At 47.3% G+C, this 14378-nt stretch overlaps 1 protein-coding gene across 1 annotated transcript in view; it reads right to left on the bottom strand.

Annotated features, from left to right (window-relative positions):
* Positions 1-266: 266 nt before the first annotated feature.
* The window catches only part of LOC112235335 (teneurin-2), a 73149-nt gene continuing 59037 nt past the window's right edge, over positions 267-14378 (bottom strand). The window contains 15 exon segments of the mRNA XM_024403762.2: positions 267-2021; positions 2155-2285; positions 2404-4024; positions 4265-4561; positions 4929-5164; positions 6186-6361; positions 6718-7592; positions 8011-8165; positions 8765-8997; positions 11461-11481; positions 11594-11846; positions 12494-12637; positions 13155-13422; positions 13762-14023; positions 14206-14325. Of these exon segments, the coding sequence (XP_024259530.2) occupies positions 1284-2021; positions 2155-2285; positions 2404-4024; positions 4265-4561; positions 4929-5164; positions 6186-6361; positions 6718-7592; positions 8011-8165; positions 8765-8997; positions 11461-11481; positions 11594-11846; positions 12494-12637; positions 13155-13422; positions 13762-14023; positions 14206-14325 (5530 nt within the window). The 3' untranslated portion in view covers positions 267-1283.

The following is a 14378-nucleotide window of genomic DNA, read 5'->3' on the forward strand; positions in this document are numbered from 1 at the left end:
ATGGTCATAACACTGTCAGGTGTCTTGTCCTGCTCCTGCATTCATCCCAGTCATCAGCAACAGAGCACTAGCGTAGGTGCATGTCTGACATCAACGTGTGCGCAATTACAATGATAATTTAATATGGTCAATTAAAAAACAAATATATATATATAACAAGCATACTGTTGACACATAGGCTATGGTGTAATGGAATGTTTTGCCTTGTGTGGTAGGTTTGGTGGGTTTTGACACTTATGTAGGTGTCATAACCAGCTATAAAATAACGCACCTTATGTCACAACAGGTCTAAATATATGTGTCATGACGGTGTTATGACCATATTATAACAGGTTATTTCAGATGTTATGACATATTATGACATGGTTCTGACCGTGTAATAACGTGTTATGATGCTGGCTATCAAGTGTTACCATATTTTATCTGTAGCATGTCTTGGGCTGCAAATTCAAATTCATGTATTGAGAAAACTTTAATATATATATATATATATATATATATATTTTAAAAGACATGTATTTCATCAATACAAATTCTTCATGATTGTCATATAGTGCAAACAAAAAGAGCAAGAAAAAAAACTATCCTGTGATTCCATTTGTATTTTTCTTGAAATTGTGAGAGTTATCCTGATTTAGCTTCGATAAGTCAACAGGAGTGCCCAAGTGAATGTCTTGTTTCAAAGTCTACAGCACAGGAACATACAAATCTACATATATGTCATATCCTCAATCTCTGTTGTTGTTAAATTAAACCATATTTTACTATGTACTCTGAATGAAGAACAATTGAGCGTCTTTAAACATTGCTCATGGTTATGATGATGTTGGCAAGTGATGGCTCTATGTTCTTCAGATGGTGGCCTGAGACAGTTCAAGAGTTGTTTAGCCATTAGAAATAAAAGCCTCGACTGTGTTGTCATTGTCTGAGTTGGGTCAGATACGTCTGATAAGCTGTTGGAATAGCAGTTAACCTCACTGGCATCAATACCAATCCCTCAAAAAAGAGTGAAAAATATTTTCAATTTTTTTTCCACATAAAAAAGTCTGTACAGTTCACATCATCAGTAGTTAAGGGTGCCTTTTTAATTCATAGTCTGAACTCATTCAGGCGTTGTTTTTGCCTTCAGCACGACATCCGTTTTGTGAGATTGTGTCCTCTCAGATGCCCCTGCAGCACTGCCAGGGAAACCCCATGTTTACTCTCCCTAGGAGATGAAGTGTCAGAGGGGCTGTGCAGAGGGAATGTGCTGTCCCAGAGGGGCTGTGTTGAATTGTACTCTGTTACCTCTTGCCCATCTCCTTCTGTCTGAGGAACTGGATGTTGCTGCTGCTGTCTGCCAGTTCTGGGTACTGCTCCACAGGCAGCACATAGTACCCATCGTAACCTGGCACCTTCCCTGCTGCTAGGAGCTGCTGCCTCTCTCCCTCTGCCCACAGCCTCCCACCCTCTCTGCTTTCTCTCAGACACTGCTGCTCCCTCATCCAGGCCCCCGACAGGGCCCTCTGGTGGGCCTGCTCCAGCAGGCGACCCCGTTCCTTCTCCAGCACGTCAGCCGCCAGGCCGTAACGTACACTCAGGGACAACGCTACCGTGTGGATCTCCACGGTGACACCCCGACGAGAGCGGCCGCTTACGGTCACGTTGACGCCATTCTCCAGGGCTTTCCTCCCGCTGCTCAGTCCTAGAGACAGCAGGTCACTGTCAGCCAGGCCCAGCTTCACAAAGAAGTGGCAGTCCTTCCCGTCTACGGTGTAGTGGGTTCCCTCCAGATAGATGGCGTTGTTCAGGACTTGGGCCACCTTACGGCTGTCCTCGCTGGCCAGGCCGGACACTCCCGTCACCACATGGCCCTCCTTGATGGCTAGCATCATGCCCCGGCCCACGATGGGGATCTTGGTGCCGAACCAGTACCCAGGCTTGTCCCGTTTGGCCCGGTGCTCCTTGTTGAGCAACCTCCCCTCCAGGGCCATGAAGGCCTGGTTATAGCGCTCCGCTGCATGCTGCACCCCTGTGATCAGCTGGAGACAGAGCAGAGGGTCGGCCAGTCACTTGATTATTTTGTTTCAATTAATAAACATAAAAAAACATGGAGATTTGCCTGTGTAGTCTCAGTAATCAGTAGCTCAAATATGTATTTGACACATAACTCACCTGAGCAGTCTCACAGTCCTGGCTTGCAAGTAGTTCATAAGGCGGCTCAACAAAATACATGGGGTGCCTGGGGAAGCCTGGTATGATGTTACTGAGCTGGAAACCGAACATCACCAGCCAGCTCTTCACATCTACAAAATAGGGCAAGAGTATTAATGAATTAAAACATGTCAAGATGTCATAACAACATACTTAGCTCACTTGATGGATCTTTTTCCATAAGAAAAAGCAAACTCAAATCATCCTCACCTGTCACATAGCTCTTGACGTCTATCATGTCACTGAGTGGGTTGTTGTTCTTGAACATGTACAGATTGAACGGGGATGGCTCCTTGCCAATCTTAGGTAGGAGTTTATGGTCTGGAGCAGTCCATCTGCCTGCCAGCACATCGTAGTCTCTCTGGCCAAAGTGCACCAGCTTAGTGAGGGGGTCGTAGAGCCCTCCGTGGAAGCCCACCGCCATGTTGAAGTCAGGGTTGGAGTCGTGGTACACCTCCCCGTAGGCAGTGTACTGGAGCTGCTTGACCATCTGTCCGTTGCTGCTGAACACGGCGAGCGGCGTGCCCGTGTTGTCTGAGGCGATGTAATACTCCTCCCCGCCGGTCACCTCCATGGCAAACAGATGGCCCTGCAGGTCGTAGTAGAAAGAGGTGATCTCCCCTCCAGAGTGGTTGTACACGTGGGTTATCCTGCCGGGGTAGTTGAGATCTGCGTAGAAGAACTGCAGGTGCTCTCCCTCATTGGTCTTCCTGGAGATGCGGCGGCCCAGGCCATCATAGCGGTAACGCACGCTCCACCCCCTGGGCGTACGGCTGTACGCTTGCTCCAGCAGCCCGTTGGAGTTGTAGAGGAAGACGTCAGCGCCGCGCTGGCCCAGGACGCCGTCCTCATCCACGCGGTACTGCATGTCGCCCAGGCGGGTGATGCGGTCGCGCAGGTCGTAGCGCAGCGGTAGCAGGCGCGCGCTGTTCCCAGGGTTCAACAGGTGCAAGTTGCCGTTCAGGTCGTAGCTGTAACGCCAGGTGGACCAGTCGTTGACTTTGACCCCGACAAGCTGGCCGTCACCGTCATATTCATAGCGGTACTGTGTCGTGTTAGCATATGGCCCGATCTTCAGCTCTCTCTTGATGACCCGGCCCATGCTGTCATACTGTACCGTCATCCAGTACATGAGCGAGCGGAAGATCTCGTACTGCACCTCTTTGATGCGGCCGTGGGCGTCAAAGTGCTTGCTGAGGGTCATCACTGCCGTGGTGATTATCTGATTGACGTCATAGTAGATAATGCCAAACTTGCCAAAGTGCTCCACCTTGCCTGAGATCTCATCGTAGCGGTAGAGGTCTACGGGCAGGGGCGTCTCGCCGATCACAGGCTTGACGCTGGCCACACGGAAGCTGTTGTCGTGGTAGGTGTAATCAAAACGGGCGTTAACCATGCCCTCCTCAGAGAAGCGGTACATCTGTTTGTCCACTAGGGGGCCAACTTTACGGTAGCGGATGGTGCAGGAGAATCCCCCACTCTGCAGATTAACCATCTTCAACACTCCGGCTGTCTCGTCGTAGCCGAACGTCACAGCTGTGCCGTCGTACAGAACCTCAGACAGCTTGGCCAGCTTGCCATACTTATAGATGACGCGTCGACCCGTGCCTAAGTAAAAGGTGGCGCGGGGTCGCCCGTCTTCGCTGAAGTCGTGGATGACTGTGGCGTTGCTCTCGGGAGGGTTGTAGATGTTGCGGATGTAGCCGATGGACACGTGGGTGGACATGGTGTGTCTGGCCATGCTGGGCATGGTGACAGAGATGATACGCCCCGAGGTGTCAAACTCAAACACATACTGCCTCTGACTCTGCTGGAGGTGCAGCACCATGGACTGGGGAGGAAGATAGAGAAAACAAAAAAAAGGTACATCCATTTGTATTCTCTACTGTACATCCACAATAACAGAGACCTTGAAAAACTACTCACAAAAAAAAAACCTCAGGGACAGGCAAGAGTAAAAACACTGTTCCCTCGCAGCTTACAGCACGCACGCCAGGCAGACAAACAGGCAGACAGACAGGCAGGCAGGCAGACAGACAGTCACATCCAGTAGTGTATCAGAATGCCTCACCCTGTCCAGATAGCTGAAGCTCCACACCTTGCCGTCCACAAAGGTGCGTGAGAGGATGCGTCCGAAGGTGTCGAACTCGCTCCTCTGGCTCATGCTGCCTCTCTGCAGGCCCACTAGGCGTCCGGTGGGGGAGTAGGACACGTTGACCACAGCCAGGCTGCTGCTGGGAAGCCAGGTGGCTGGACGGCCCTGCTGGTCATACATGATCCTCAGTGTGAACTTACGGTGGTCGTCATAGATCTTCTCTGTGCGAGTGTTGCGGTCAAAATCAATGGAGAGGAGGTTCCTGCCATGGGCCTGTGCAGAGTGTGAGGGAGGACATTTCATTAGTTATAGGTATTAGGTCAAAAATTATTGGCACCTGACTGTACATGAAACATGAGAGGAAGACATCCTAAGCCTGTATAATCATCTGCATTCTGATAAAATCAAATGTTTTTCTGGGTGAAAAACTAAATGTTCTCTCTTTTGCTCAGAGATGGCTGTGTATCATATATAGTTAAACACAACATTACTCTACAAATCCTATATTGTAGCTCTATTTTCCTTCTCAGTGATAGAGAGGGACTTCAGTTTGACAGAGAGCAAGCTGCATTGATTAAAAAACCTCCAGAAATGGATTGACATTAGAGACAGCACTTTAAGTGCATTGTGTCCAGCTTACTCTCAGCTTCCTGCCATAGACGGTCACTTTGCTCTTGATGAGTTCCTTCCTCATCCTCCACTCGATAGAGTTCAGCCCGCTGTCAGTGGGCAGACTGATGTTGCGCTGACCAATGGTAGGGCTGACTGAGCCGGCTAGGATATGGGGCTCTGTGTGGAAGCTGAGGCCCATGCCATTGGCATACGATACTCTTAGTGTACCATTGTAACAGAACTGGTAGTTGTTCCGCACTTGGTCTGCAGGGGGAGCAGCAGACACAGGCACACATACACAAACAGGCACACACACACACACAAACAGGCACACACACAGAGGTTGGATTAGAAGTGAGAAACTGAGGGCATGTTTTATTACAGAGAAGACATTACATTTGATCTGATTGAATGCTCTGCATTAGGGGAAATGCAGTCTCTTGGGCTGGATCTGTGTACTTTTCTACCAGACAATAACAAGTATCCTCTCTCATAATGACATGACCAAAGATAAGAGGGTTTTTAGTCTTTCAGCAAAATGCAGAACATTAGCTTTTTATTCCATTTACATGCAGTAATGAGATCATGTACTACATTTGAGGAGGAAAGGTACCTGGAAGCAAAATAATCCATGGAGCTTAATGCGAAGGAAACTTCCGAACACGTCTAACCAGACGAGAGTACTCAAAACCAGCTTTTAACGGCTTTCAAACTCAATTTATCTCCCTGAAACAGTAGAAGCAAACTTTGGAAGCCTTTATAGACAGATTTACTTTGTAGAGTCCATTTCAGTCAGAACTCTCGCATTAGATTGAAATAAAGTGTGCAGTTTAAGGTAGCCAAGTCGCTTTCCCTCTTTTATGAGCCCCCCAGGGCACACTTTCATATAAATCTCTTCAATTCTTATTCTCGCGGCTCCAGTAGTTTCCAGACGTACAGATGAGATTGCATTTATTTTCTGTCACACCCCCATGGGTCAGTAGGGAAATCTATACTCTCTCCTGCTCTTTCCTCCACACTGTTAAACAGCTGAAATAAGCTCTGGGATCAGGGGCCTTCTTGTTGGGCAGCAGCCACCTCCTATGGCGCCCACAGACACAGATGAAGATTTACTGTGTCCTAGGTAATGAATTTCCACCTCAATCGCATTTGTCATAGGACTGTAACAAGTGTCAGGTACCCTAGGGTGTTGGAGTTGGGGAGACAGAGAGAGCGAGCTGGGTAGGGGATTATAGTACTGTAGTTTAAATATGAGAAGGATCCTTTTAGGTGACATGTTTGCTACCTTGCACCACAGTGTACGACGCCTCCGCAGAGGACAGGTTGGTGATGACGGTGACATCATCATCCCTGTTGGAGCTCTCCATGTCGATGTTGATTGACTGGTCTATCTCCCGGTGCAGGCTGGTCACCACTCCCGTGGGGTAGGTGACGTTAGTCAGACGCCCCTCACTGTCATACCTGCATGGGAAGAGTAGGATGGAGCTGAGTCGAGGGGCCATGGAAGAAAAATCCTACATGTGCTGGAATGTTTGTCAAACGTGAGACCAACAGATGTCGTCTAGCACTCCGAGCAGTACCAGGGTCAGACACCAGATGGTGACAATGTGACATGACACATACTGTTGATTTGACTCCGAGTGGCCTGACGGAATCCAGACTTCTTTTTCTCTCTGACTAATGCATTACTTCCACACCAATAAATGGCTATTGCTCCTTTTCTTCACCTAATATTAATACACTGCACTTGTGAGCTATACCACTGAATACGTTAGGCTAATTTACAGTCACACATACACTAGTTAATTCCCACATACTCATAAAAGTTGGTCCATCCAGTCTCATCAGCCTTGGAGGCCAGCAGGCCCGTGTTCGCAGCATAGCTCATCAGCGCCACCTCCTGGTTGAGGGCAGATACGGAGCGCAGGCCACCGGCAGGGTCCAACCCCAGGGTGACCACCTGGTTCTCAGGCAACAGCACCAGCCTCAGCTGGCCAGATCCGTCTCTCCTCACCCTCAGGGTGTTGTTACAGTTATCAGCAACAGCAGCCAGCTCCATGTCCGGCCCGTAGGTGAAGTTATAGAGAGGTTCCCCGGTGATCAGACTGACTGTCTGTCTGTGGAGCCCATCTCTACTGAACACATACAGCTCCTGCTCCCGGGGTGACCCCACCTCATATAGTCCCACTGGCGTGGCCACGGGCCTGTCGCGCCGCACTGCCCGCACACGGATGTTGTTGAGGTCAGCGATGAACAGCGTGCCGTCGGGAGACACAGCGAGCGAGGTGGGGGCGTTGAGCCCGGCGTCCGTGGCATAGCCCTCGTCGCCAGAGAAGCACTGGCAGTTGACGTCGTTCTTGCAGTCGCACTCGGAGGTGGCGCCGGCCAGCAGAGAAGTCTCTCCGGAGGCGCTGACCTGCCGCACGCGGTTGATCTTCTTCTCGTCCGTCTCGGCGATGTAGAGCACACCGGTGTGAGAGATGGCTATGGCCGTGGCGCTCTCCAGGGCAGAGTGGATGGCCAGCTTGCTCAAGGAGTAGTCGATGCCCGGGACCTGGCAGTGCATGGGCCTCCCAGCGATGATGTTGACCTGGTGGTTCTCTGTGATGCGGAGGATCATGTTGTTCTCTAGCACGTACAGGGAGTTGTCTGTGGGGTTCACCGCCAGGTCTGTGGGCCACTCCAGACGCACCTGAATGAACAGTTACACAACACATGAGTAAATCACAAATCCACTGGAACTCCCCAGTGCTCTTTAGATCTCCAAGTCTTTACCCAAATTCCTCTCTCTCACACACTATTCAGAAGAGAGCACAGCTAGGATAGCTTGGATAGGTGGGTATAAATACTGTCAATTGATGACAGCAAAGAGGCAGCCCTCTTATGTTGGACAGTAGTAGATATATCCCTCTAAAGAAAAGTCTCTGTAGTGGTCCATGCTTAGCCTATTTGGCCATAAGGCAGAGGGGGGGAAAATAGGACAGATGGGGATATCATTTAGACTGCAGACTCTCTTCCCACCTGGCTATTAAGAAAAACATATAGCCTCAGCACTACACAGGTTTCCTGCCCCAAAGGATGATTTTTTGTCCCCCAGTTTTTCTCCCCACCTGACTGACGTCCATGCTGGAGTCACAGCTGAGTGGACGGACCGCTGTGAGGTCATTGGTCTTGATCACGGTAGAGATGATGCCGTTTTGGTCCACCCTACGGATCATGGTGGCGTCAACAAAGTACATTAGGCCGTTCTTATCCACCGCGATCCCTGACAGACAGAAAGATGGAGACAGAGTTCAAAATCATAACATTCTGACATATCAAAACTAGTTCTACTTTACATCTGGGGCTGCTAACACAAACAGTCATAACACTGTCAAAGTTGGGCTCATCAGGCATTCTGCAGGGTTGTAACCTCATCCTGACATCAGAATGTCTCTGTGTTAGAGTGTCACCTCTGCTGTGACACCAAGTGACAGTGTTAACACTCCGCCTGGCAGTTTGGTGTCAAGAAGACACGCTGTTTCTGTTCCAGGTCACTGCTCTGAACAAACAGATTGCAAATCACTCGTTTACATACACCCTCCCTCCTGAGGACACCACTAGATAGATACTGAGTGACAGCTAAAGACCCCAAAAGAATAGCAGGTGAACATGTGTAAAATCACACAATATGAGTGTTTCTTACAAGGGGGTATAAGTGACAGACTGTATGTAACAGTCAGATATAACTAAATAATCCTGATGGAAATTAGATGTGTGGATCTGATTTTATATGGAATGTGTGGAGCAGAGCATCCCTAAAATAAGGAAAGGCTTCAGTCACTGTCACAGTAAGAGTTGATACACTATGCCCCTGGAACTCACCCCTAGGGCTCATGAGTGTGGCCTCCGCGGCCTTGCCCCCGTCCCCACAGCGGGCCTCGTCGAAGGGGACACACTGCTCGCCGGTCCCAGCCACCACCTGGGCATTGTCCAACAACTGCCGCCCGCCGGTCAGTGAGCGCACGCGGTAGATCTGTCGAGAGTTGGTGTCCGAGAGAAAGACCGACCCAGACAGCGGGTCCACCGCTAGGTAGTACTTGTGTGTTGGGTTGTTCCTAGGTAGATAGGAAATTAGAGAATATTCTAGATAGATAATCCCTCAAAAGGACTGAGACTATAGGAATTACAAGAGAGATAACTTACAGGTAACGATCACTTTTGCTAAAGCTATATGTCAGGCAATGTTACCAAGCTGGAGGATACCAAAAGTGCTTCAACAAAGTACTGAGTAAAGGGTCTGAGTACTTACAGTACCAGGTTTAGACACACCTACTCATTCAAGGGTTTGTCTTTATTTTTTACTATTTTCTAGATTGTAGAATAATAGTGAAGACATCAACACTATGGATTAACACATATGGAATCATGTAGTAACCAAAAAAGTGTTAAACAAATAAAAATATATTATAGATTCTTCAAAGAAGCCACCCTTTGCCTTGATGACAGCTTTGCACATTCTTGGCATTCTCTCAACCAGCTTCATGAGGTAGTCACCTGGAATGCATTTCCAACAGTCTTGAAAAAGTTCCCACATGTGATGGTGTGGGGGTGCTTTGCTGGTGACACTTTGGTGGTGACACACATAAGGCACACACCCAACCTCAACCCAGTTGAGATGGTTTGGGATGAGTTGGACCGCAGGGTGAAGAAAAAGCAGCTAACAAGTGGAACAGAGCAACCAACAAGTGCTCAGCATATTATGCTGAGCACTTGTTGGCGGCTTTTTCTTTACTCTGCAGACGACGTCTGCGGCTCCCGAGTGGAAACTTTCAAAGTTCTTGAAATGTTGAAATTGTCCAGATTGACTGACCTTCATGTCTTAAAGTAATGATGGACTGTCGCTTCTCTTTGCTTATTTGAGCTGTTCTTTCCATAATATGGACTTGGTATTTTACCAAATAGGGCTATCTTCTGTATACCACTCCTACCTTGTCACAACACAACTGATTGGCTCAAAAGCATCAAGAAGGAAAGAAATTCCACAAAATAACTTTTAACAAGGCACACCTGTTAATTGAAATGCATTCGAGGTGACTACCTCATGAAGTTGGTTGAGAGTATGCAAAGAGTGTGCAAAGCTGTCATCAAGGCAAAGGGTGGCTACTTTGAAGAATCTCAAATATAAAATATATTTTGATTTGTTTAACATATGATTCCATATGTGTTATTTCATTGTTTTGATGTCTTCACTATTATTCTACATTGTAGAAAATAGTAAAAATAAAGAAAAACCCTGGAATGAGTAGGTGTCAACTTTTGTTGAAAAACATGTCATGTTTTTTTTTTAACTTTGCAAAAAATGCAGCCTTATTCTAAAATTGATTAAATTGTTTTTTTCACTCATCAATCTACACACAATACCCCATAATGACGAAGTAAAAACAGGTTGAGAAATGCTAAAAAAAAAAAATTAAAAATGAAATATCACATTTACATAAGTAAATTGGTCACCTCCCTGACCAAGGCCCTTCAATATCAATTGCTCAATTTGGCCAAGCAGCCAGCTCCAGGGAGAGTCTTGGTGGTTTCTAACTTCTACCATTTAAGAATGATGGAGGTCACTATATTTTTGGGGACCTTCAATGTTGCAGAAATTTGTTGCTAGCCTTCCCCAGTTCTGTGCCTCTACAATCTTTTCTCTGAGGTCTAAGGACAATTCCGTCGACCTCATGGCTTGGTTTTTCCTCTGACATGCATCACATTTCCAAATCATGTCCAGTCAATTGAATTTCCCACAGGTGGACTCCAATCAGGTTGTAGAAACATCTCAATGATGATCATTGGAAACAGGATGCACCTGAGCTCAATTTATTTTTTTGGGGGGGGTGTGTAGACTGATGAGGAAATATGTTTCTTCAATCAATTTTAGAATAAAGACTCTAACATAACTAAATGTGGAAAAGGTCAAGGGGTCTGAATACTTACTGAATTCACTGTAAAAATGTACAATATATTGATGATTTATAAAGCCAGGCACATTTAACAGTTACGCTATTGATTATAGACCTAATTAAGTTGGGGTTTCCTCTCGCCTTAGACAACTAAGGCAAGGGCTGTTTTCTCCTCTCCCAACTCCCCTGCTGTCTCCGCCCATTGTTCTCAACACCAATATGCTGGTTAACTTTGCTATTGTTCACATAGCAACATGGTCTAGGAAAAGGCACCAATTCAACAGCGCAGTGATGATGTATTTCAGAACCGCGGACAGCGACCGCTACCCAAGCCGGAGAATTGTTATAAAATAATATCATTTTTATTAGTGTTGCACCATTGTTCTTACTTAATACAACCATATATATTTTCAGCAGCACATGTCTTAGAGTGATGGACTGTGTCATCCCCGCGGCCTCCACAATAGATTAGTCCACTCAGACAGGTGTCTTGTACGACATCATTTTTCATTTTTGTTTGCTGCTGCTCGACTAAAGAAATTTCGGTTGACCAACAGCCTATCGACCAAACAATCGACCAGTCGACTAAATGGGGTCAGCCCTAGAGGATACACAAACATAACTTACCCATGCCTCAAGTCTTTATTTCTGGAGAAAAACAAAAACAAAATAAAACAACCTTGTTAGTTTCCACCTATCATGTTACTCAACCCCTCCTCCATTGATAACCTCTGTCCATCCGTCATGTCTGCCAACCTACCTGAGCTCCAGCACGGCTGTGGTGTTCAGAGTGGGGTAGACCCGGCGGACGAAGTTGAGGTCTCCCACATACAGGCTGCCGTCTCCCCCACAGGCCAGCGCCATGGGGGCCAGCAGCTTGTTGCCTTCAGCCAGACCACTGCAGCTGGGGCAAGAGATACTGCGCCTGCGCCCGTTCCCCATGATGCTGTTGATGACTGGAGGCTGCTGCTCTGATACAAACACGTTCTCCCCACTGCCCTTATGCAGGATCCCTGAAACAGTAGAGGCATTCCGATTCAAAACAATATCCTTTTAGATCCTAAACTTTACATCTACGCCGTGAAGAGAGCTAGGGAACAAAGACCCAGTGTCACTTTTTAATCAGCCTCTATCTTAATATTGACTTACTTGTCATTTTAGACTTTAAATTCCCTGTGTACCTAAAAATAAAACAATAAAGTCATCCAATAATACTGTTCAAACTGTTGCTATAGAAACTGAGTGTGAAGGTGTGAGAGTCAGAGAGGTATACTATTAGTGTTTTTCATCTTATTGACTCCCTGCTTGTCACTGCCTGGGCACAGGACTATTCCATTGGTTTTCAGTGGAAACGGGGTGCTGTCAAATATGGAGACGAAAGAACACTGTTTTAGGAGATCCTCAGTGGCACTGCATTGATATACAGATGCGACACAAGAAAATACACGACTACTTGGATGTTGAACATTCATTCATGCATTCCAAGACGTTGTCTGGTTTCAGTGACCATTTAATGTAGCTACACCATAAATAAAAATAAAAAAACACACTTCTCAACACTAACAAAAGATGATACACACGTGTAAATGATCTGTCCTGCTGTGAGTGAGGTTCGTAGCTAAAATGTTCTAAGTGCGTTTTAAAAGGCTGTAGGTCGTACCACTGGCAATGTTGAGGGCGTGGTGTTTGTCCAGGGACCAGCCCCCCAGGTTGGACGGTAGCAGCTCGTAACCCTGCAGCACCGCTGTCCTCTTCTCCCATAGGATCAGACTGGGACACGTCTCATACTCAAACCCCACTGACACTGTAGAAAAACAGAGAATATAACTTTTCCTCCCCTTCCACACTTTAGCACCACCTCAAACTAACACAGGGCGTCATCACACTACATAGCACGTACAGTCATTGAATGCTTTAAATGTACTCTCAATGACCACAGGAATCAAATGCAATACACATACGTGTGGACGAACGCATCAGGTTTAGCCTGCTTCCACGAGAATGTTAATCAAGCGAGTGAGATTTAATGAGACGTGTGTGCGTAGGGAGAAACGTATGCAGTGTGATCACATAGTGTTTCTGTCAATGCATGGTTCACACCTACACAGCACCACACAGTATCTTACTGTGTAGGTGTCAACTTAATTAAACGCTTGTGTTGTGGCTTTCTTTTGTCAGGAAGCCACAACAGAAGTTCTGCCAGCCTGTTGCGGTAATAGAAGGCACGGTCCTGTGTCTTGACAGATAGAGCTACACAGTTACATCTAACATAACCGACAAAACATAATCCAAACACTACAGAATCTCACAATGCCACTCACCAGCAGCCTGGGTCAGCCCATAGACCCTCTGCCTGTAGGCGTCCATCTTGTCCCAGATGTAGGAGTAGGCCAGGTTAGGAGAGGCGTGGAACCACTTCTGGAAGAGGTGTCCCTCCACAGCCACCATCAGGTGCACCTTGACCAGGGAGAGGGGCACCAGGGTCTGAGTCATGGTCACCTTCAGCAGGGCGTGGTACCCCGAAGCACGAGAGCTCAGGTAGCACAGCTTCAGACCTGTACCTGGGATCTCTAGCTGCTCATGAACCACCTAGGAGGAGGAGGGAGAGAGGGAGTTAGTGGAAGAGAGAGAGAGAAGAAAGTAACAGACAAAGACAGCGAGAGGGAGGGAGAGAGAGAGAGAGAGTATGCTAATATATATATATTTTTTAAATTGTGGTTTGATACTTTATTCAGACAGTAATGACATGAGATGGGGAGACAGGCAAATACTAGAAACAGTGGCAAGGTTGTAAGCAGGGATTGATTGGAAAGTTGTAAGCAGAGAGAGACAGAGAGAGAGAGAGACAGAGAGAGATTTAGAGAGAGAGGAAAGTAACAGACAAAGAGAGCCAGAGGGAGAGCTACTGAAATTATGTACAGTAAGTACCTGAGTCTCAGGGATGATGTGCCTCTCTGCAGGATGGGAGCTGAAGAAGGAGGAGAGGGGTGAGGCCACCACCACAGGGTCAGGGTGGACGTAGCCACTGAGGTCACAGGCTGGGATGGTGTTCTCCTCCGTCTTCAGTATCAGCGTGTCCATGGCATAGAACCGGTTCCAGGGCAGCCACACCGTGCGCTCTTGGCTCAAGAACGGCGCTCGCTCGAAGTGCAGGGTCAGAGACGCACCCCCATTGGCCACCAGGTCAAATCTACAGAGGAACAAAGACAGGGTGATATAAAGACGTTGATCGACACGGTCCTCCATTCACTCTAAGATGTTTGTAATTCATGGGGGAACTAAGGGACATACAGTAAATCCATTAATAATAAAAATAAAAAAAGAACAAAAATGGTAGTCATTGTCATATTCAAAACCCAAACGGTCACTCACGTGCCGTCCTGTCGAGTCAGGGTGTAACCATAGTGAGGGTACTTGACAAATGTCACGTTGACCCCTACCAGGGGAGTCCCGTCCGTGGTCAGGACCTGGCCTCTGATCAACGATGCCAGGCTGCAAGAGGAGGTGAAAGAAGATACAGTTGCTTCCTAACTGACTGCCAAGGC

The sequence above is a fragment of the Oncorhynchus tshawytscha genome, linkage group LG09, assembly GCF_018296145.1.
Source record: "Oncorhynchus tshawytscha isolate Ot180627B linkage group LG09, Otsh_v2.0, whole genome shotgun sequence".
In the NCBI taxonomy this organism is placed as follows: Eukaryota; Metazoa; Chordata; class Actinopteri; order Salmoniformes; family Salmonidae; genus Oncorhynchus; species Oncorhynchus tshawytscha.